Source organism: Hoplias malabaricus, chromosome 10 (assembly GCF_029633855.1).
Source record: "Hoplias malabaricus isolate fHopMal1 chromosome 10, fHopMal1.hap1, whole genome shotgun sequence".
Taxonomy (NCBI): domain Eukaryota; kingdom Metazoa; phylum Chordata; class Actinopteri; order Characiformes; family Erythrinidae; genus Hoplias; species Hoplias malabaricus.
Window position 1 is genome coordinate 44,201,789 of NC_089809.1, and position 24,063 is coordinate 44,225,851.

The 24,063-nt window shown below is 44.7% G+C and overlaps 2 protein-coding genes across 3 annotated transcripts; one reads left to right on the forward strand and one right to left on the reverse strand.

The window, feature by feature from the left end:
* The first annotated feature begins 244 nt into the window (after window positions 1-244).
* On the forward strand, window positions 245-9,907 carry psme1 (proteasome activator subunit 1). Of its 2 annotated transcripts, none has more exons than XM_066682782.1 (11): window positions 245-444; window positions 591-623; window positions 738-800; window positions 879-980; window positions 1,067-1,121; window positions 6,334-6,434; window positions 6,567-6,635; window positions 6,824-6,891; window positions 8,883-8,937; window positions 9,465-9,551; window positions 9,674-9,907. In XM_066682782.1, exons 1-11 carry the CDS (start codon window positions 406-408, stop codon window positions 9,752-9,754), a joined length of 753 nt encoding a protein of 250 aa, XP_066538879.1. In that variant the 5' UTR covers window positions 245-405; the 3' UTR covers window positions 9,755-9,907. The 2 variants fall into 2 exon arrangements, with proteins under 2 accessions (XP_066538879.1, XP_066538880.1); XM_066682783.1 differs by having other exon boundaries at window positions 6,337-6,434.
* A 5,124-nt stretch (window positions 9,908-15,031) lies between these two features.
* ppa2 (inorganic pyrophosphatase 2) lies at window positions 15,032-23,812 on the reverse strand. Its single transcript, XM_066682869.1, has 12 exons — window positions 23,588-23,812; window positions 22,497-22,561; window positions 22,201-22,245; window positions 21,850-21,903; window positions 20,921-21,040; window positions 19,820-19,906; window positions 16,904-17,030; window positions 16,519-16,646; window positions 16,234-16,319; window positions 15,973-16,042; window positions 15,804-15,843; window positions 15,032-15,544 (listed from the first exon to the last, which is right to left on the reverse strand). Exons 1-12 carry the CDS (start codon window positions 23,763-23,765, stop codon window positions 15,522-15,524), a joined length of 1,023 nt encoding a protein of 340 aa, XP_066538966.1. The 5' UTR covers window positions 23,766-23,812; the 3' UTR covers window positions 15,032-15,521.
* Between the last annotated feature and the right edge of the window lie 251 nt (window positions 23,813-24,063).

Consider the following 24,063-nt stretch of genomic DNA (forward strand, 5'->3'; position numbering starts at 1 on the left):
CTGCTGCTGACGTCACTGAAATGTGGACTTTGAGGACTGTGGGGTGTAGGGCTCCTTTTGAGAAAGGTTTCATATTGAGTCAGGTGACTCATTAATTAACAGAAGTTCACAGAGCATTAATGAAGAGGATAATAGAGCCAGGTCTCGATGTGATGATGCATAAAATATATACTAACACGTCAGTACCTCCCCCTCGTGGCATGGTTGGGAATTACACATTAAACATATTAAAGTTTCACTTTCACTCTTTGCTCACCGTGACTCTGCTGCTCGTTACGTCGTCGACGGCTGTGTTAACTCTATCTCTCCTGTTTCTCTCTCCTGTTTCTCTCTCTTCTGTTGGGCTGTGTTCGGTGGTGTGAGAGGATTTTACTGAGCGGGAAACCGAACAGATTCGCTGCAAAAATGACTTCCTTAGACATGAGCCCCGCGTCAAAGAAAGAGGTGAGCGCTCGGTTTCTGTTTCTCATGGTAGGCCCGAGGACGGAGGGAACCAGGCGCAGAGCTGTGTCTAATCCTCTCTTCACCCGTGAACGTACGTTTGTGTTTATGTCGTGAACAAAGCCTGACGTGTAGCACTTATTTTACAGGTTGATGGATTCACAAAAAAAGTGATCAAAGAGGTAAGCTTTGGATTTCCTTCCGAATTTTCATTAGATCTGTAGAACCCACTACCAGAACCTTGCAGAACATCTATTTAGCTGTGTCTCAGAGCGGTCATTTCCACTGTGTCATAGGCAGAGCAGCTGGTCTCGGCGTTCTTCCCCCAGATGACCTCGGAGATGGAGGGCTTGCTGCAGGTACTGTACAGAGCTGATGATGAAGGTGTTTACCGTTTCCTGATCACTCTTACTCAAGATGCCTGTCATTGTCTTTAGGCTTCCCTGACCTTCGAGGACCTTTCTGCTCTCAGGGCTCCGCTGGACATCCCGATCCCTGACCCCGCCAAAGAGGAACTGAAGAGAAAGAAGAAAAGCGAGGTAGCCACATGTAAAGTGATACATTTAAATGAACACAAACAATATCTAGCTTTTATTCCTTCATCTTCACTTCACTCTATTTGCAGAAAGAACGAAAAGAGGGAAAGAAGGACAGCGACGGCGATAAGGACGAGGACGAAGGTAAATCTGGGGCCTGATATGTTTTCAGACTTTGGTAACATTTGGCACAGGCTCTGACCTGACGGGCACAGGCTCTGACGTGACGGGCACAGGCACTGACCTGACGGGCACAGGCACTGACCTGACGGGCACAGACACTGACCTGACGGGCACAGGCTCTGACCTGACGGGCACAGGCTCTGACCTGACGGGCACAGACACTGACCTGACGGGCACAGGCACTGACCTGACGGGCACAGGCACTGACCTGACGGGCACAGGCTCTGACCTGACGGGCACAGACACTGACCTGACGGACACAGACACTGACCAGACGGGCACAGACACTGACCTGACGGGCAAAGGCACAGACACTGACGGGCACAGGCACTGACCTGAAGGGCACAGACACTGACCTGAAGGGCACAGACACTGACCTGACGGGCACAGACACTGACCTGACGGGCACAGGCTCTGACCTGACGGGCACAGACACTGACCTGACGGGCACAGGCACTGACCTGACGGGCACAGGCTCTGACCTGACGGGCACAGACACTGACCTGACGGGCACAGACACTGACCAGACGGGCACAGACACTGACCTGACGGGCAAAGGCACAGACACTGACGGGCACAGGCACTGACCTGAAGGGCACAGACACTGACCTGAAGGGCACAGACACTGACCTGACGGGCACATGCTCTGACCTGCCGAGCACAGGCACTGACCTGACGGGCACAGACACTGACCTGACGGGCACTGTTACAGCCTGTCTAGGTAGGCCGCAACATAAAGTAAAAAGGAAAAAAGTATATATATGTCTCCCCCAACTCCTCACACTTCAGTCCCACCAGACCAAGGAAACGACAGGTTCACCAGAATTCAGTCTCCAAATGTTTTATTTACTCCAAGTTGACAATGGAAGCAAAACTTCAGGAGTGGTCTAAGCCTAAAATAAACAAATCCCATTCCACCCAACATATATAACTTACCTACCCAAAACCATAAAGAAAGAAAATACAAAAACATTACCTAACTCCCTAACATAAACAGAATGCAATTCAACCCCTTTATAAAAATAAATAAGGCTACACCCCCTACAGCTTCCAAATGAGTAGGATAACTATTAGGTTAACACCACATTAGACAGCTGACTCACACACACAATAGCATGAGCTGAATCACAAACAATAGCATGTTCACAGATGCACATACACACAAGCCTTAGTCTGGCAGGAAGAAGCAATGACCAGGAGGAAGAGGAGGAGCTTCTTTCAGTCATCCAGCAGGGCTTTATATCTGTTCCGCCTTAAATCTGTCAGCCAACCAGAGCACGGTTCCAGCAGCAAATCAGCAGCAGCACCTGTGGCATTTACTCAGAGCAGAGAAACACAACACATAAGTCACCAGACGTAACAGGCACATGCTCTGATCTGACAGGCACAGACACTGACCTGACGGGCACATGCTCTGACCTGACAGGCAAAGGCATAGACACTGACGGGCACAGACACTGACGTGATGGGCACAGGCACTGACCTGAAGGGCACAGACACTGACGTGACGGGCACAGGCACTGACCTGACGGGCACAGGCACTGACCTGAAGGGCACAGACACTGACCTGACGGGCACATGCTCTGACCTGACGGGCACAGGCACTGACGTGACGGGCACAGACACTGACCTGATGGGCACATGCTCTGACCTGACGGGCACAGACACTGACCTGATGGGCACAGGCTCTGACCTGACGGGCACAGGCGCTGAGGTGAAGGGCACAGGCACTGACCTGACGGCCACAGGCTCTGACCTGACGGGCACAGGCACTGACCTGATGGGCACATGCTCTGACCTGATGGGCACATGCTCTGACCTGACGGGCACAGACACTGACCTGAAGGGCACAGGCTCTGACGTGATGGGCACAGGCTCTGACCTGACGGGCACTGACGTGACAGGCACAGGCACTGACCTGACGGACACAGGCTCTGAAGTGACAGGCACAGGCACTGACCTGACGGGCACATGCACTGACCTGATGGGTACAGGCTCTGACGTGACAGGCACAGGCACTGTCCTGACGGGCACATGCACTGATCTGATGGGCACAGGCTCTGACCTGATGGGCACAGGCTCTGACCTGACGGGCAAAGGCACAGACACTGACATGACGGGAACAGACACTGACATGACGGGCACAGGCACTGACCTGAAGGGCACAGACACTGACGTGACGGGCACAGGCACTGACCTGATGGGCACAGGCACTGACCTGAAGGGCACAGACACTGACCTGACGGGCACATGCTCTGACCTGCTGAGCACAGGCACTGACCTGACGGGCACAGACACTGACCTGACGGGCACATGCTCTGATCTGACGGGCACAGACACTGACCTGACGGGCACATGCTCTGACCTGACGGGCAAAGGCACAGACACTGACGGGCACAGACACTGACGTGACGGGCACAGGCACTGACCTGACGGGCACAAGCACTGACCTGACGGGCACAGGCACTGACCTGACGGGCACAGACACTGACCTGATGGGCACATGCTCTGACCTGACGGGCACAGACACTGACCTGATGGGCACAGGATCTGACCTGACGGGCACAGGCGCTGAGGTGAAGGGCACAGGCACTGACCTGACGGCCACAGGCTCTGACCTGACGGGCACAGGCACTGACCTGATGGGCACAGGCTCTGACCTGATGGGCACATGCTCTGACCTGACGGGCACAGACACTGACCTGAAGGGCACAGGCTCTGACGTGATGGGCACAGGCTCTGACCTGACGGGCACTGACGTGACGGGCACATGCACTGATCTGATGGGCACATGCTCTGACCTGATGGGCACAGACACTGACCTGATGGGCACATGCAATGACCTGATGGGCACAGACACTGATCTGATGGGCACATGCTTTGACCTGATGGGCACAGACACTGACCTGATGGGTACAGGCTCTGACCTGACTGGCACAGGCATTGACCTGACTGGCACAGGCACTGACATGATTGGCACAGGCTCTGACCTGGCACTGTCCTGATGGGCACAGGCACTGGCGTGACGAGCACAGACACTGACCTGATGGGCACAGGCACTGACGTGACAGGCACAGGCATGGGCTCTGAGGTGAAGGGCACAGATTGGTCATTTATCATGAGATTTTCACACCGTGTGAAGGAGAGCTTCTGTGTTCAAATAATGTATGTTACATGTATTTCTTTGGACGGCGGCGATAATCAGAATATCTGTCCCTTTGGGTGTTATGGTAATACAGAAGACAAAGACAATATGTATTCTTTCAGTTGCTAAAACTCTAGCTGCACACTGGAACACAGCTCTGAATATATCCAATGTTTGTTGCCCAGTTGGTGAGAAAGTCTACTCACATTTAACTGGACGTTACTTTCCTTACTAATATTTCTGGACTTGAGAAACTTGAACCATTTTTGTCCGTCTTGCTGTGGTCTGCTGGAGAGGTGCACGTCAGGCCACGCTGCCTATGGCATAAACACTGAAGCATGATCTGGGCTTAATACGCAGTAGACAGTGACCTCTGTTGGTTTGGAGAGGCAGCACTTGGCTCTATGTAATAGGTGATATAACATCATTCATTGTATTTTATCTTTTATAAGATTTCTGCTGTGTTCAGTGTCAGACCCATTAATGACGTTCTGTTAAAAGACTGAGGAACCAAGAGCGACACTAGAGTCTTTTCACCTACAGTGTGTTAAACATGAGTCTCGTTACAAAAATGATAATAGAACATTAGAGCCATAATACTTCATGGTACTTTTACTTTCAGTACTTCAGCACATTTGAAGGTAAATACTTTTTTACTAAAGTAGAGATCTACAATGAGGACTTTTACTGGAGTAATACTTTACAATGAATATCTGTACTTTAACTCAGTACGTGGTTTCATTCAGTACCTTCATTCAATCTTTCGTTCATTCACCTTCTGTGGGGTTGGGTCCAGAGCTGAATCATTTGGCACAAGGAATGAACCCACTCTGGACAGAGATTCCCTCCCAGAGGCCAGACCATTAGTTCATGTCTTTCCCATCAGTTTCTGTTCTTTGCTGTAGAACAAATCACTCCCCATTTCTCCTCAATGCCTCTTTTCTCCTCAGTGTCCCATTTGTATTATGTTGTGAATATTTGAATTGAAGAGTGTGTTCAGTGTTTTGAATCAGGATGTGTCTTTTGCTGTCTTACATTCTCTGTGTGAGAGATGCTGGGCAGCAGAGACCTTGTTTCTTTAATAAGTAACTGGTTTCAACTAGTGTTCTCCCTGTGTCTGCGTGGGTTTCCTCCGGGTGACTGTCTGTGAGGAGTGTGGTGTGTTCTCCCTGTGTCTGCGTGGGTTTCCTCCGGGTGACTGTCTGTGAGGAGTGTGGTGTGTTCTCCCTGTGTCTGTGTGGGTTTCCTCCGGGTGACTGTCTGTGAGGAGTGTGGTGTGTTCTCCCTGTGTCTGTGTGGGTTTCCTCCGGGTGACTGTCTGTGAGGAGTGTGGTGTGTTCTCCCTGTGTCTGTGTGGGTTTCCTCCGGGTGACTGTCTGTGAGGAGTGTGGTGTGTTCTCCCTGTGTCTGTGTGGGTTTCCTCCGGGTGACTGTCTGTGAGGAGTGTGGTGTGTTCTCCCTGTGTCTGCGTGGGTTTCCTCCGGGTGCTCCGGTTTCCTCCCACAGTCCAAAAACACACGTTGGTAGGTGGATTGGTGACTCAAAAGTGTCCGTAGGTGTGAGTGAATGTGTGTGTGTCTGTGTTGCCCTGTGAAGGACTGGTGCCCCCTTCAGTGTGTGTTCTCGCCTTGCGCCCAATGATTCCAGGTAGGCTCTTGACCCACCGTGACCCTGAACTGGATAAGGGTTACAGATAATGAATGAATGAATGGTTTCATCTAACTTCATCACTAGTACAAAATATGATGAAAAATAGGGGGGCACTTTAGCATCAGAAGCAGAAGCTTTGCCCCTTCCACCTCTTGTTGCCCACATTTCCTCGTCCACATTGGTAACACTGGTTGACTGAGTTGCAGAAACTATTTTGGGATTATGATATGCTTGTAGCAGCGGTGGAACTGACCACAATAAAAATGTCATTTTTACACAGGACTGGTATGTTTTATATTTCACAGTGGGTTACCTTTTAAATGTGTGTAAACAGTGGAGAAAGACTGTATATAAATGAGTGTCTGCTTCTTGTTTCAGCAGGTCCTCCCTGTGGCCCCATTGCCTGTAATGAGAAAGTAGAGAGTCTCATCAAAGAGATCAAGCCCCATATTCAAACACTGAAAGAAAATCTGAACACTGTGAGTATTTGTTTTTTTCCCGATAACAATCACCGCCCAGTGCCCTGTCTACACTGATTTTACCAAACTGCACGCAGTTATTCCGTAAGGGAAAGTCCACTGTGTTTAATAATCCGTCACATCTGTGTCAAGGTATCAATGTGGGTCCAGCTACAGATCCCAAGGATTGAGGACGGGAACAACTTTGGGGTGGCTGTACAGGTTCGATTTTTAAAAAAATATATGATCTAGTGATGAATGTCTAGTTCCTTCATAAAGTGCAGTTGATATTAGGGTCACAGTTATCTATATTATGGCATGCATAAAGTGTGTAAATATAATTTGAGTTTAATTTAGAAATTGAGTTTTCTTTCATTTTGTATTATGTTGCTATTTTTTTTCTTTTTTAGGAAAAAGTGTTTGAGCTACTTACCAACACCCGCACCAAGATAGAAGGATTCCAGACACAGATCACAAAGTAGGACACACTGCTTTATGCAAACCTCTGCACCCTGGCTTCATCCGTCTGATTTTGGATAGTGTTCTTACAGAAATTCTTTAAAACAAATGTTTTAAAATATAAAAGTGTGACCACAATTAGAATCATCATTTACAACACGGGGAATAAAAGGAAAAAAACGTTACTTCTATCTGAATGTTGTGTACACACTGTTAGAGATGAGAGGTCCTTGTGTGTGATGTGCTCAGAGAGAGGATGCCATGTGAATGTGAATTCTTTAGTTAAGTCAAGTCAAGTTTATTTATATAGCACATTTAAAAGACAGTGAATGTCAGCCAAAGTGCTGCATGTTGTGGAGGAAATACTGATGGCAAGACGACATTAACCAAGGCAGAAACAAATGGCTAAAATAATTTAAAAGGACCCAAAGGCCAGAGAAAATAAATAGGTTTTCAAATTGGACTTAAAAGTTACTATTGTAGGGGATTGCTTTATAAAGAGTGGGAGACTGTTCCAAAGTCTTGGAGCGGCTACAGCCAATGCCCGATCTCCTTTGAAACTCAACCGTGAGCGAGGGGTGTCTAATAGCAATTTGTCAGAGGAACGTGGGGTACGTGGGGGAGATCGAAAGCAAAGAAGATCCGAAATATATTTCGGAGCCAGGCCGTGGAGAGCTTTGAAAACAAACAGTACGATTTTAAATTCAACTCTGTATTTCACTGGTTGCCAGTGCAACAACGCCAACACAGGGTTAATACTCTCCCTTTTCTTAGTACCGGTCTAAAGCCGTGCAGCTGCATTTTGGACCAGTTGCAATCGTGACAGGCTCAAATGAGATATCCCCAGGTACAGAGAATTACAAAAATCGATACGGGAGGAGATAAAAGCATGAATAACTTATTTCCAGGTCTTTAAAAGACAGTATTCTCTTATGCTTAGCTATGACAGAGTTGAAAGAAACTACCTCTCACAACAGTGCTTTTCAAATGTAAGATCAGTGTCAAAGATGAAACCAAGGTTTTTTACTTGGCTGTGTACTTTAGACGACAGACGCCCCAGTTCATTGGCCATGGTGGGACTCAAGTGAAAATTTCAGAAAATTATCAGATCTGTCTGGTCTTGGTTCAGTTTGAGAAAGTCCTTAGACATCCAGCACTCCATGTCCCTCAAACAATCCAACATGAGTTTTAGTGAACAACTCTCTTCTGCTCCTTATTATTCATTCTACAAAATAAATTATATTGAATTATATAAAGGACACAGAGATGTTGTGCTTTTAGAAGGATCTTCACAAAAGTTGCGTTTCTGTGACTATCATTTTACAAGTCCAGTGACTCCTTCTACACCAATAGAAATCTAGGACTAGTCCAGTCAGAGGGCACGTTTGATTGGTTGAGTTCTGAGTGGTTGCTGTGTTGGTGTCCTGGCCACGTTTATTTAAGGTACGTGGCAAAAGAGGATGTGTGACACAAATAAATATTGCCCAGTGGGGCTGATGCACAGGGACATTCGACCGAGTGGTTGAGTTTTGTGAAAAGAAGCTTGCACTGCATTTAGTGTGAAAGCAGCTTAACTGTAAAGAGCTGGAGACAAAGCACTCCTTCATGAGAACTGTTTTATAAAGAAGATCTACACTAAAGCTGTGGATAAGAACTGATTGCACTGACCCTTGCTTCTTATTGACCAGCTTCTTAGTTTCCATTCCACCTTAAATAAGTTGCTTCCACTGAAATGTCGTAACTCCAACCAGCACAGCAGCCACTGTGGTGTGATTGGTTAAATAAAACTTGCTCTCTGATTGAACCAGTCCTAGACATTGCTCACTTGGTTAGCCTTAGAAAGAGGGTTGTGACGACTTTGTAAACAAGAAAATCGTTATAAAAGCAAAATATTCATGGTCTTTTTCAAAGTCCTTGTCTGCGCAAACACACTTGGCAGGAAATAATGCAGGATATTTCATCAGTTGATGGAAACTCTTACCTCGTGATGAATATAACATTGTGTTTCAGATATTACAGTGAGAGAGGAGACGCTGTGGCCAAGGCCTCAAAACAGCCGCATGTGGTCAGTATCTTCATATTAAACATTTAATTGTGTACAGCATAAAAAAACATTTGCAGGTGAAATGGAGATCTCTATGATGATGTAGTAGAAGACATTAAATAAACCAGAATATTCACACAGCTCCAGGGACCTGGAGGTTGTGGGTTCGATTCCCGCTCCGGGTGACTGTCTGTGAGGACTTGGTGTGTTCTCCCAGTGTCCGCGTGGGTTTCATCCCACAGTCCAAAACACACGTTGGTAGGTGGATTGGTGACTCAAAAGTGTCCGTACGTGTGAGTGAATGTGTGAGTGTGTGTCGCCCTGTGAAGGAATGGCGCCCCCTCCAGGGTGTATTCCCGCCTTGCGCCCAATGATTCCAGGTAGACTCTGGACCCACCGTGACCCTGAACTGGATAAGGGCTACAGATAATGAATGAATGAATGAATGAATGAATGAATATACCTTTTATTTCAACACAAACCTGCACAATGAAAGCATAACAGAAGAGTTGTTTCCAAATTTATTAACCCTTCCTCTGGTTTCACAGGGTGACTTCAGACAGCTTGTTTATGAACTAGATCAACACCAGTACTGTGAGCTACGCATTGTTGTCCTGGAGATCCGCAACACATATGTGAGTCCAGCAGGTTCCTGTGTTACACTGAACTTTGTATCTTGCAGAAATGTTTGACCCATGACAGTGAAGTATGAATGAATGTTGACGACTCCTGTTCTCTGTATTTTTTTCTTTTTTAGGCATTGTTGTTCGATGTCATCAACAAGAACTTCGACAAGATTAAGAAACCCAGAGGAGACTGCAAGGCTCTCATCTACTGAGGAATAAACCCCATCTGTGCTGTTCATACACTCACACACACAACACACGTCTTCAGCTTTGCTCACAGTATAGAGATGGAAATATTTCATTGAAATCTTCATTCATGAGTTCACATTTTGTTTAATGCAAATTCATTTAAATAAAATGGCTACATTGTCTTCCCCTGGTTTTGTTCAGTTGTGACTCCTGCTGCCTTCTCCACATCTTCATCGTCTGTAAGTGTCAGTGTTAGAGCCACAGGGGCCTGAATTGCTCCTGGAAAAGTATATCGTTGATGTCCAAAAACGAAATGTATCTCCAAAATAGTGACTTTAAAGGAGAAGTAAGTCAATGTAAAAAGTTGTATTCAGAGTAATTTTGGAGCGTTTCTATTGGTCATTCATCATGGGATTTACACACAGTGAAGGACAGCTGCTGTGTTCAAATGATGCAGTAAACTACGAATCCACACATACACAGATACATGCTTCTCCTTGGTTGATGTGCCTTGTGTCTCAACAGTTTTAACACAGGCTCATTCACTTTTCAGATCATCAGTTCAATCAGGTTTGAGCTACAAATATGTACTCCACTGTGTGGGGAAAGAACTGATAAAGATTCAGGCCCATTTCATAGATTTATCTAACCCTGACTTAGTGGTCAGTCCAAAAAACAGACATCAGCACAGAGTACAAAGATCCTGGATCATAATCTAAACCTCACAGGGTCAAATCAAGAAACAAAACAGTTCAGAAATGAAGAGAAGTGAAATCAACACCATGATTAAGAGGGCTTAGGAGGCACTAATGAGTCCCAGTGGATCTCAGGGGCACTGAGCTGCTAACCATGGAGACCAGTCAGTCTTCTGGAAAGAGTGACCTCTGGTGGTATACATGAGAAATGATGGAAGTCTCCTCAGGAGAATTGTGTGAGAGAGCAGGGCCAGACATAAAGCCTGGCAAAGTCTCCCCTAAAATAATGGTACATACAATAACACATCTTCCTTCTAAACTCAGTTTATGTGCATTTTTGTCATCGTATAACGTACTACAAAACGTGTGAACACTCACACACACACACACGTGCACTAGGTGCAGTAAGCATACACACAGGTGCAGTATCTTCATTCATTCATTATCTGTAACCCTTATCCAGTTCAGGGTCACAGTGGGTCCAGAGTCTACCTGGAATCATTGGGCGCAAGGAGGGAATACACCCTGGAGGAGGGAACACACACAGAACAGAGCACTTGTCCGTCACAGGGCATCACATATTCACCCATTCACCCACTCAGTCACTCATACCTTTGGAGAATTCACACACTCACCCAGTCAATCACACCTGTGGACAATTTTATGTAGTCACTCCACCTACTCATGTGTGTTTACATTTGGATTGTGGGAGGAACAGGAACACCCGGAGGAAACCCACTCAAACACAGGGAGAACGCTCCACATTTGAAGCCCCAACCCCAGGACCCTGGAGCTGTGTGACAGTGACACTTCCTTTTGCAAAAGCATCAGGTGAAAATATAAAACTGCAATTTTTACCATTTTGTGTAAACATCACTCTGCAAATGTGAACCTTGTGAGCACGGAAAAGGAATTATGTTCACACTTATTAAAACCTTGTTGTCAAACTGTAATGTTTCATTCTCTAGTGTTTTATTTTCTTCTTAAAGTTGTTTTAAAAATTAAATGCGCTATTAGCACAATGTTTTTTTTCAAGCGCGTTTACTGGAGCTTCACGTGCCTCGGAGGAAACACGCAAACTGTTTTTACGCCTAGACAAAAATTCACATTGTTTCTTCTTCATCATAGGATGATGATAAGAGAAAATCTGTTCATTTCATTGATACAATTTATTTTACTAATGAAGATACTGCACTGTTCTCCCTGTGTCTGTGTGGGTCTCCTCCGGGTGACTGTCTGTAAGGAGTGTGGTGTGTTCTCCCTGTGTCTGCGTGGGTTTCCTCCAGGTGACTGTCTGTAAGGAGTGTGGTGTGTTCTCCCTGTGTCTGCGTGGGTTTCCTCCAGGTGACTGTCTGTGAGGAGTGTGGTGTGTTCTCCCTGTGTCTGCGTGGGTTTCCTCCGGGTGACAGTCTTTGAGGAGTGTGGTGTATTCTCCCGGTGTCTGCATGGGTTTCCTCCGGGTGACTGTCTGTGAGGAGTGTGGTGTGTTCTCTCTGTGTCTGCGTGGGTTTCCTCTGGGTGACTGTCTGTGAGGAGTGTGGTGTGTTCTCCCTGTGTCTGTGTGGGTTTCCTCCGGGTGACTGTCTGTGAGGAGTGTGGTGTTTTCTCTCTGTGTCTGCGTGGTGTATTCTCCCTGTGTCTGCGTGGGTTTCCTCCGGGTGACTGTCTGTGAGGAGTGTGGTGTGTTCTCTCTGTGTCTGTGTGGGTTTCCTCCGGTTTCCTCCGACGCTCCAAAAACACACGTTGGTAGGTGGATTGGTGACTCAAAAGTGTCCGTAGGTGTGAGTGTGTGAGTGAATGTCGCCCTGTGAAGGACTGGCGCCCCCTCCAGGGTGTGTTTCTGCCTTGAGCCCAGTGATTCCGGGTAGGCTCCAGACCCACTGCCGCCCTGAACTGGATAAGGGTTACAGACAATGAATGAATTAATGAATGATTTTCTGTGGAGGTTTTTAAGGCTTTTTGCTGTGGAAACTTGCACCCCTTCCCAGTTTGTGAACATTTGGTATTCACTAACATACACACATTCTACTTAAAAATCTGGTGTTTACGCAGCTTTTAAGGATCTGGTGAAAAGTTTTCGGGAATGTCCATTTCCTGGGGTTTGCTTTTTTTTTTCATGAATGAGGCCCTGTGTGTGTGTGAGTGAATATGTCACACACAGAGAGTAACTAAAGGTCACATCAGCATCCTCACTTGAAGCGCTCTGAGAGGGTAGATACATGGAATAAATGAGGGACGCCCAGTGACCCTCTGTATTGTGGTCCATTGGCCCACAGTGGGTCATCTTTATACAGACAGTTCGCCTATTTGTGACCCCTGGTCTTCATTTCTTTTGTTCAATGCCTTCACAGTAACGGTTCAATAGTATGTTACCTCTGAAATATCAAACAATTATTTTTGCAGCTTATATATTTCATAGTAATTAAGAACCTTAAAGAGCATTTACAGTGTTTTCTAGAAGCAGTTTGAGAATAAAATTCCTCACCTCACAGCTGTTATTTTCCACTGCATCAGTAAAATTTTAAGTTTTTTTTTAAAAAAAATATGATTTATTAAAAATGAAAGATGAATGTCACACAAAATTTGGTTGTTTTTAAACAGATGCATATTTTCTGGGTGCTTCAGTTCTACATTTTTTTAACATGCTTTTGAGTTAAAATCAATCACCTTTGGTGCTGCGTCACTGTTCACTGTGCTTTCTGTGTGACGTAAGTTTGCTTCTGTGCACAAGTTTAGCTGTGCCCTCTGGTCTTTTTTAGAGAAATGTCTCGTAAGTTAAAAAATAGGAAAACATACAACATCGTTTACACAGGCACCTTTTTAAAAATCTCTCTCTATTTTAAATTAAGTTCATAAAAACCCACAAAAAGCAAATTTAGAATATAATCGCACTGGGGTCTGCCCACGTTTGCACAGAGCTTGGGAATTGGAGTTTAGGAAAAACAACATAAGCAAGAAGTTAACGGCATGGCACTGGCTGCTGGTGGGTTTCCTGATGGCAGCTCACAGTTTGAGTTGTTTTTAATATTTTTAAATTCTAGATGTTTGAGGAAACAATGAATGAAATATTCAAGTTGAAAATCTTTATTCGTTACATAGTGGAATGCGTTGAGAACAAAAGAACATAAATATGATCAATGAAATTCAAAATTCTTGTCCGATTGAGGCCTGGATTTGGAATCATACTCAAAATAAAAGAAAATCAAATCGCACACGAATCCAACTTCAGTGGAAATTCCTCACGAATGAAACGAGGCTCAGTACTGTGTGTGTGTGTGTGTGTGTCCACGTGCCGTATGACCCCCTTACAGCGCCTTGGCAACCTCCTGATGAGGTGGCGGATGTTCTTCTGAAGGATCTCCTCCCAAACCTGAATTAAAGCATCAGTCAACTCCTGGACAGTCTGTGGTGTGGTGGATGATGTGCTCGACTGGAGTCAGGTGTGGGGAAGGGGCAGGACAGTCCATAGCATCAATGCCTTCATCATGCAGGAACTGTGGACACACTTCAGCCACATGAAGCCTAGCATTGTCATCCAGGGCCCACTGAATTTAATTTATTCTCACTTATGGACACAAACACAGTTCGTTTTGAAGCTGAATACAAATCTGGTTAAAATCAGGAATATTCCAATGTTTTTTCCAGGGGTCATGTTTTGGTGGACAGTTTAAAAGGTTTTTTGAAGAAAATCAGATTTTAAAATGCACTTAAAGGGATGGAAGGACTTGTAAAAACACAGCTAGGTTTGGCCTGGTGTATCTCCAGAGAATGCATTTAAAATGGTGTGTGTGTGTGTATGTAGACACTTTTGGTTTATAACAAATATAAACATTAGGGTTTCGTTTGCCACACGCCCTGCTTCACTCGTTTATCTGTTCCTTTAAATGTAATGTTTTATAAAACAAATGGAAACTTGCCGAGTATTTGTCATTTTAAACCACTTCATGTATTCGTCCTCAAAACAAGCAATGAACAAAACACTTCTTCAGAAAAAACACACACACTGTTGTAAACACCATGGCTACATTTGTGTTGTTTTTCTGTCTAAATGTTGTTTGTGTGAAGTTCAATGTTTCCATAGAAACTTTATAAACCTCAAGTTAAAAAACAAACAACGAATACATTCTGCTGAGTTTCAAATGAGGCTCACAACGATAAAATAAAGATGGATGAAGGTTTAAAAGATTATATGATGTTTATAACAGTTCCTGTGGTGTTTATAAACATTATGGAATAGCCTACTGGGAACATCCTGAACACACGGTGTGTTTTAGGAATGTCCTGCTGACCACTTGTTGCTCGCTGGGATGCGGCTCTTGGTGTTGCTTTGGTTCATTTGATCATTTCTTAGTGTTTCATTTGTGCATTATCTCCAATGATGTAAAGAAACACAATGAAATAGTTTAAAAATCTCACTAAAAACACTTTTAAAAGTAGTCACACCTAATAATTCCAGTTGAGGACAAAACACCCCTTTCATTGAGTAAAATTTATATTATATTATATTCAAACTGAATTAAGAGTTTTAATAAAATACAAAGAGAAGTAAAACCTCATAAGGACTTACTTTACTTTGAAAAATAAAAGTCACAGTCTTAGGCCACATATGGAATTGTGAATTTAATATTTTGGCAACAATAATACGTCTCTCAGTAGAAACATGGCACAAAATTAAACTACAACACTTCTTTCTGGTTGTTTTGGGAAATTTAAACGTGTTTCTTTTTTTTTTTTTTTTTTTAACTAAACATTCAGAAAAATCTCTGCACATTTCCTTAAAATAAAAAGACATTTAAAAGGTGCAGTCAGTCATTTTCAGGTGAGACACAGATTATACACTGACCCCTTGTGGCCTCAAAAATGTCACTGTACTAAACCGTATATTTATTCTTTTAACAAACCCACAACACAGGTGACCTGCTTTATGGGTTCATTCAAACTAGGGTCTCCTGAGTGCAGCACAGAAATAATGTATAGCATGTATAAACAGGTGTAATAAACACTTCATAAACACTGACGGATTCACTGTGTCACTGCGTGTGCTTCCTGTTTACATTGAATTTCTGAGAAATTTAGAGTTAAATTTTCACAGGACTTACAGGAAGTGCCACTTATCCACTGTGGAAAAAAAAAACAAAGCAGGACACTTTCAACATCAACACAACACAATACACATCGACACATTAACACAACAATGATTTGGTTTAAACTGATTTGGATTTGAATTCTGTCTGAATGTTTACACTGCTTCAGCTCTGATTCAGAGCAGTGTGATCTGACGTTAAGAAGTAGAGAGGAAAGTACAATCATAACCAATAATGACACTGTAGTTTACTCTTTCCTGATGCACAATTAAAAGAAATATAAAGGCTCTTACCTTCATCAGGAAGTGGTAGAGCGGGGCCGGGGTCTGGAGCCTGAGGACAGAATTATTAACACCATCCAGTGAAATTCTAAACATTTTAAACACTCAAAATAAAAGCAACTGAAATCTATTCACTTTTATGTAGAATTATCAGTTTTTATAAATATGAGTAAAATCTTACAGATCTGACGATGGCAGAGGCTTCCGCCTCAGAGCAGAGATACGGACTCCCGCTCACAGACGTGTTCTGACTGAAAACCACACACAGCACAGAGTCAGAGCCAAGCCCCCACAGGAACACAGCACGTCTCACTCAGGACTAACATCAGGAGCAAGTCATTTCAATCGTAATGAGATGTTAATGAGGTGGTAAAAGTTGATGAGAACATTATGAGAAATTGATGAGACAGTGTTGAGACGGTGAGAGAGATGTTTTTCTCACCAGACGATTTCCCCGCATTTCGCCTGTTTATGAACCAGAGCTTTCCAGAAATCATGAGTCGACTTTATCACCTCAATCGCAAAATCCTGCAACACAAAACAAACCAGGGGCAGGGGCAGGAATCTGAGACTAAATTATTCATGAAATAAGTTTTTTCTGTGAGTGTTTGTGGGAATGAAAGCTGCGGAGACCGTAGTTAGTGTCAGTGTTTGTTATTTATGTTTACGATTTAAAACCAGGTCACAGCAGCTTCAACTCCCTCTGGGGTTTAACTCTGACCCTCACCTTCCCCTGGAACTGTCCGTTGAAGGCGAATGTGTTCTCTGGTTTTCCGTCTGGAATTTTATATTTTCTGAACCAGTCCATGGTGGCCTCCAGCTGCCCAGGTCTGTTCACTCTGACATCCTCAATACCTACAACACACACACACACACATACAAACATACACACACACACACACAGAGATCAACAACTACACATACAAACACCCCCCCCCCCCCCCCCACACACACACACTGATCAACAACTACACCCACAAACACCCGCCCCCCACACACACACTGAACAACAAGTACACACACTGATCAACAACTATATCCACACACACACAGGGTTGCCTTCAGCTGACCAGATTGGGTTTAAAAAAAAAAAAACTAAACCCAACACTCACTGTTTAGTTTGGAAGCATCAGGGTCCTCCGTGTTGATGGCAATGACCTTCCAGTCAGTTTCTCCTTCATCAATCAGAGCCAGGATCCCCAAAACCTTCACCTGGATCACCTGTCCAGCACAGCACACCTGCCCAGCACAGAGAAAACCAGGTAAACACACAGCACACCTGCCCAGCACAGATAAAACCAGGTAAACACACAGCACACCTGACCAACACAGAGAAACCCAGGTAAACACACAGCACACCTGCCCAGCACAGAGAAAACCAGGTAAACACACAGCACACCTGACCAACACAGAGAAACCCAGGTAAACACACAGCACACCTGCCCAACACAGAGAAACCCAGGTAAACACACAGCACACCTGCCCAGCACAGAGAAACCCAGGTAAACACACAGCACACCTGCCCAGCACAGAGAAACCTAGGTAAACACACAGCACACCTGCCCAGCACAGAGAAACCCCGGTAAACACACAGCACACCTGCCCAGCACAGAGAAACCCAGGTAAACACACAGCACACCTGCCCAGCACAGATTAACCCAGGTAAACACACAGCACAACTGCCCAGCACAGAGAAACCCAGGTAAACACACAGCACACCTGCCCAGCACAGAGAAACCCAGGTAAACACACAGCACACCTGCCCAGCACAGAGAAACCCAGGTAAACACACAGCACACCTGCCCAGCACAGCACACCGGACCAACACAGAGAAACCCAGGTAAACACAGAGCACACCTGACCAACACGGAGCACACCTGACCAACACAGAGAACACCTGACCAACACGGAGAAACCCAGGTAAACACAGAGCACACCTGACTAACACAGAGAAACCCAGGTAAACACAGAGCACACCAGACCAACACAGAGAAACCCAGGTAAACACAGAGCACACCAGACCAACACAGAGAAACCCAGGTAAACACAGAGCACACCAGACCAACACAGAGAAACCCAAGTAAACACAGAGCACACCTGACCAACACAGAGAAACCAGGTAAACACAGAGCACACCTGACCAACACAGAGAAACCCAGGTAAACAGAGCACACCAGACCAACACAGAGAAACCCAGGTAAACACAGAGCACACCTGACCAACACAGAGAAACCCAAGTAAACACAGAGCACACCTGACCAACACAGAGAAACCAGGTAAACACAGAGCACACCTGACCAACACAGAGAAACCCAGGTAAACAGAGCACACCAGACCAACACAGAGAAACCCAGGTAAACACAGAGCACACCAGACCAACACAGAGAAACCCAAGTAAACACAGAGCACACCTGACCAACACAGAGAAACCAGGTAAACACAGAGCACACCTGACCAACACAGAGAAACCCAGGTAAACAGAGCACACCAGACCAACACAGAGAAACCCAGGTAAACACAGAGCACACCAGACCAACACAGAGAAACCCAAGTAAACACAGAGCACACCTGACCAACACAGAGAAACCAGGTAAACACAGAGCACACCTGACCAACACAGAGAAACCCAGGTAAACACAGAGCACACCTGACCAACACAGAGAAACCCAGGTAAACACAGAGCACACCTGACCAACACAGATAAACCCAGGTAAACAGAGCACACCTGACCAACACAGAGAAACCCAGGTAAACAGAGCACACCTGACTAACACAGAGAAACCCAGGTGATCACAGCACACCTGACTAACACAGAGAAATCCAGGTAAACACAGAGCACATCTACTAGCTCCATCTACTGCTGCCAGCCCCGGACCCCTCGCCATTACCCACCTCCATCTACTGCTGCCAGCCCCGGACCCCTCGCCATTACCCACCTCCATCTACTGCTGCCAGCCCCGGACCCCTCGCCATTACCCACCTCCGTCTACTGCTGCCAGCCCCAGACCCCTCGCAATTACTCACCTCCATGTACTGCTGCCAGCCCCGGTCCCCTCACCATTACCCACCTCCATCTACTGCTGCCAGCCCCAGACCCCTTGCCATTACCCACCTCCATCTACTGCTGCCAGCCCCGGACCCCTCGCCATTACCCACCTCCATCTACTGCTGCCAGCCCCAGACCCCTCGCAATTACTCACCTCCATCTACTGCTGCCAGCCCCGGTCCCCTCGCCATTACCCACCTCCATGTACTGCTGCCAGCCCCGGTCCCCTCACCATTACCCACCTCCATCTACTGCTGCCAGCCCCAGACCCCTCGCCATTACCCACCTCCATCTACTGCTGCCAGCCCCGGACCCCTCGCCATTACCCACCTCCATCTACTGCTGCCAGCCCCAGACCCCTCGCCATTACTCACCTCCATCTACTGCTGCCAGCCCCAGACCCCTCGCCATTACCCACCTCCATCTACTGCTGCCAGCCCCGGTCCCCTCGCCATTACCCACCTCCATCTACTGCTGCCAGCCCCAGACCCCTCGCAATTACTCACCTCCATCTACTGCTGCCAGCCCCGGTCCCCTCGCCATTACCCACCTCCATCTACTGCTGCCAGCCCCGGTCCCCTCGCCATTACTCACCTCCATCTACTGCTGCCAGCCGCAGACCCCTCACCATTTCCCACCTCCATCAATTACACTGAACTAGAAATTGACTCTGATTATCAACACTCTGACTGATGTTTCCAGTGTGATGCACTGTTATTATTATTATTATTATATTGTAGCATAATGACATTTATCTGGTGACAATTTAAATTTCTATCAGTAGTTTGATCAGAGGAAGACAGTCCCCTGTGAGATTCTTGGTTCTTGAAGGAGTTTTTCCTTGCCTCCGTCTCATTTGGCTGTTCGCATTGGGCTTTGATTCAAATTATCTGTTCTGATACTAATCACGTGAAGCTGCTTTGTGAAAACGTCAGTTGTAAAAACTCTATATAAATAAGTTTGATTAGATTTGTGTAATCACCTTGGAGCCAATGTCACACACATCCACGGGGTCGTTGTCTCCGCAGCAGCAGGTGTCTTTGTCCGTGTGATTGGGGTCCTCCCACGTCTGAAAGGCACAGGACAATAGTTACAACCTACACCTCTAAAACTATACAGCACAGTATAACACTAAATAATCTAATATACAACACAGTTCCACAGACCAGAGGAACCCAATCACTCCAGAAAACACAGTTCCACTGTTCCACACACCAAAGGAACTGCATCACTCCAGAGAACACAGTTCCACAGACCAGAGGAACACCATCACTCCAGAAAACACAGTTCCACTGTTCCACACACCAAAGGAACTGCATCACTCCAGCAAACACAGTTCCACAGACCAGAGGAACCCAATCACTCCAGAAAACACAGTTCCACTGTTCCACACACCAAAGGAACTGCATCACTTCAGAGAACACAGTTCCACAGACCAGAGGAACACCATCACTCCAGAAAACACAGTTCCACACACCAAAGGAACTGCATCACTCCAGAGAACACAGTTCCACAGACCAGAGGAACCCAATCACTCCAGAAAACACAGTTCCACACACCAAAGGAACCCCATCACTCCAGCGAACACAGTTCCACAGACCAGAGGAACACCATCACTCCAGAAAACACAGTTCCACACACCAGAGGAACTGCATCACTCCAGAGAACACAGTTCCACTGTTCTACACACCAGAGGAACTGCATCACTCCAGAGAACACAGTTCCACACACCAGAGGAACCCCATCACTCCAGAGAACACAGTTCCACTGTTCCACACACCAGAGGAACGCCATCACTCCAGAGAACACAGTTCCACACACCAGAGGAACGCCATCACTCCAGAGAACACAGTTCCACACACCAGAGGAACTCCATCACTCCAGAGAACACAGTTCCACTGTTAGGGGATTGTGTGATGGACTATTTGCACTCTTGACATACTCATGTGCACCTGTTCCAGACTTATTTTAACGTTTTATACTATATTAAATGGTATGGCTGATTGGTGTGTGTGTGTGTGTGGTGTTCACACATAATGAACCAGGCCTGAAAATAAAGAGAGAGGAATGTGTGCTGCGTGACCTGCGGCAGAGCTCCGTAGTTCCAGATGTAGCCTTTATGAGGGAAAACGTTAGCCACGTATCGGAGCTTCCCTTTCTTTACATCCTGTTTAATGGGGTTCAGAACCTCCTTCGTAGCAATCTACAGTTAAAAAGAATCAAAAACAAATTTGTAATAATCACTGACCAGGAATTTTAATTTAAAGATAATTAAACAGAACAAGAGTTATCCAAGTCACGAAAACTCTTCTGTTAACCCCTAAAGTCATGTGTCATTCGGCAGGGTGTCGTGTCCATGTGAGGAGTTGTGTGTGTGGCTGGATTTTTCACTGAAAATATATTACGTTGTTGGAACATATCTGCCATTGTGTCCTGTGGGAAACACACTTCCAAACCACATCTGTGTTCATTTCTCCCCTGAACCCCTCCCTAGCAACTCATCAAACAGTTCAACATCAATAACGCTAACAATGCTAACACTGCTCTGAGTTACCATGTGTCTTCTGTATTTAACACAGTGAACACACACACCAGAGAAAGGGAAATTCGAGTGCGAGACTCTCACTTGAGTTGCACTTATGTCGCTGAAACAACAGCTTCAGACTCATAGTATTAAATGGACTAAGCCCAAAGGCCGAGTATTTATTTGTAATTATCTGGATAAATGAGACCGCGACCCTGAACTGTAGCGGTTACCCAGCTATGCCCAGTGCCCAGAGAGCAGCTGTGGGTAGGCACCTTGCTCTAGGGCTCCTCAGGCATGGAGGAGTTTTCACTGCTGGTCGTGGGGATCGAGCTTGTGATAATTTCCATTCCCAAACCCACTCCTCTAACATTAAATCACGGCTGTCCCCAAGCTAACACAGCTTCTAGTCAGTATCTAAGAAAGCTACTGGTTAATGCTAACAGTCTTGCTAACTGAAATGAGCAATACGTAAACTGGAGTTTTACCTCCATCTTGGCGTTGGACCAGCGAGGAACTTCCACCACCATGTTAAAGAGGATCTGCACCATTGAGACAGATATATATAAAATAAAAAATAAACAACATTTACAGCATTTATACTGCATCCTCGCATCATTCCCATCAATTCCCTCCTTTTCTCTCTCCTTCTCAAACTCTTGCATTTTTCTCTTCTCTCCCATCTCTCTTCATTTCTGTTTATTTCTCTTTCCATTCCTTTTTCACTGTCATCTTTTTCTTTCAGTCTCTCATCTTCTGCATTTAGCAAGCTGAATGATTAAACTGCATGCAAAATGCAAGTTTAAAAAATATAAATCATAAAAGTATTTTGTGTTTACATCGTCATTGTTTCTTTTCTGCTTCTTGGTTGGAACATCGTTGTCCTGAAAAATATAAATACAATTACTAAGAATTTGTGAAAACATACACACAAAGAAAGAGACATCAAGATACACTGACCCTGGATTAATAAACTCCATCTGATATTTAATAATCTGGTTTGAGGGGAGGGGGGTTACCTTTGCTTTATACAGATAAGCACAAACTGAAGCATGTCCAACAGGAAAAATAGCGTAGGGCCATGTTTTAAGGAAAAGACCCTGAATTTTATTTTGCTGTTGTTTATTAAACGCACCTGTTCAGCAGCAACGAAGAGAGGGATATCGTGAAAAGGTGAAATGTATTTACCACTTGAGTTTTCTGTAGAAAAAGAGTCAGTTTTAAGTGAAAATCTTAAACAATTAGATATTTGTTATTTAAACATTTTAATTCAAATGAACATTTTATGGTCAGGAGACAATACTTAATTTAAAATTCTCACCAATATAAAACAAAATTACATAAAATAATAAAAGTAATACAGTACTATGTCTGTTATTTAGAATTTTAGGTCTGAAGTTACACATTAAACTTGTTACATCCTCCCTTTTACTGAGCAGAATTTAATATTGATTAAGATGTAACTCTAGGACTTCAATTATGAAACGTGATTCCACATATGTTAGGAGCGCTCCAATACACACAGTTGTGCCCAGAACACTTAACTCTAGGGAACTTAAATTTAACTCGTCTTTGTATTACTTAATGTGACCTCTTCAAAAAAATATTTGAATATTCAAAATAGTACTCAACATCTATATCATGTCATTGTATCTAATATTTTTTAATAATTTAATTGATGAAATCATTTTTAAATAATATCAATAAAATACAAATATAAATAAAATATATTTGTCATGATTCTTTTTTTCAAACTACATAATTACAAAAGATTTCTCTTCTAGTAAATATACACTCGCTAAGCTAAGACTTTCCCTAACAACTAGTAGTAAGTGTACTATAGATAAGGCACACTAGATAGTGTACAAAGCCACTAAGCCAGGCGATAGGAACCATTGTTTCGTTGGTAAAATGTGAGAATTATTTTTGATTTTCAAAGTAAATGAGGATCTCCAGAAACCTTTAGTGCCTCGTTTGTCGTATTTTTAAAGTTTGTCCTCTTACCTTTTAAACGCTGTTTTAAAGCGGCAGAAAAACGAACATTTAATAATAATAATATAATTTCTGTCGCTTATTGTTTTTTCATTAAGTAAATCCCATACTGTTTAAATCTGCGTTGTGAATATTTTACTAATATTTTAGACTTTATAAACACAGATAAAGCCGCAGAATTAAAAACCTTAATTAATAAAAGTCCTTTCAGTTCGTCCTTGTGTTGTTACTCACTGAAGTAGATCCTGTATTCTGGAGAACATGGCCGTCCTCGTGGCTCTGTGCCGTAATGCAGCATTTTACCGAGAATTATGTTCTTCTTAATGTTATTATTAACTCCGGAAATATTAACTCTAAAAACTCCGCCGAACGCGCGACACCCTCCCGCCAAGCACCGGATCAGCGCGCGCATCCTCGCCTGCTGCTCGCGCGAACTTCACCACCACGCGGTTTCGTTTAACACCCGTTTTCAGACACGCCCCGCCCCTCGCGCCCTACCGCCCATCTTTATTCCGTTTGGAAATATCCACGGACACAGTATATCTGCGCTCACCTGCTTCTTATCTAAAGCTGTAAAACTACTTCATTCCCCCAGATTACTAATGAGTGTGAAGATAATTATCTTTTTACAAAATGCACCAAGGTCCCAAAAATTCTGAACAAATCAGCGAGTGGATGATTTTTTTTGCTTCATTAAAAAATGTGTTTTT

Excerpts from the sequence above, each read along its gene's own strand:
- psme1 (XM_066682782.1), top strand. The coding sequence starts at position 406 with ATGACTTCCTTAGACATGAGCCCCGCGTCAAAGAAAGAG. Across the intron at positions 445-590 it reads GCCCCGCGTCAAAGAAAGAG|GTTGATGGATTCACAAAAAA; the intron begins GTGAGCGCTCGG and ends CTTATTTTACAG. Across the intron at positions 8,938-9,464 it reads CCTCAAAACAGCCGCATGTG|GGTGACTTCAGACAGCTTGT; the intron begins GTCAGTATCTTC and ends CTGGTTTCACAG.
- ppa2 (XM_066682869.1), bottom strand. The coding sequence starts at position 23,765 with ATGCGCGCGCTGATCCGGTGCTTGGCGGGAGGGTGTCGCGCGTTCGGC. Across the intron at positions 22,246-22,496 it reads TCTTCGTTGCTGCTGAACAG|GACAACGATGTTCCAACCAA; the intron begins GTGCGTTTAATA and ends TATATTTTTCAG. Across the intron at positions 16,320-16,518 it reads ACGGACAGTTCCAGGGGAAG|GATTTTGCGATTGAGGTGAT; the intron begins GTGAGGGTCAGA and ends TTTGTGTTGCAG.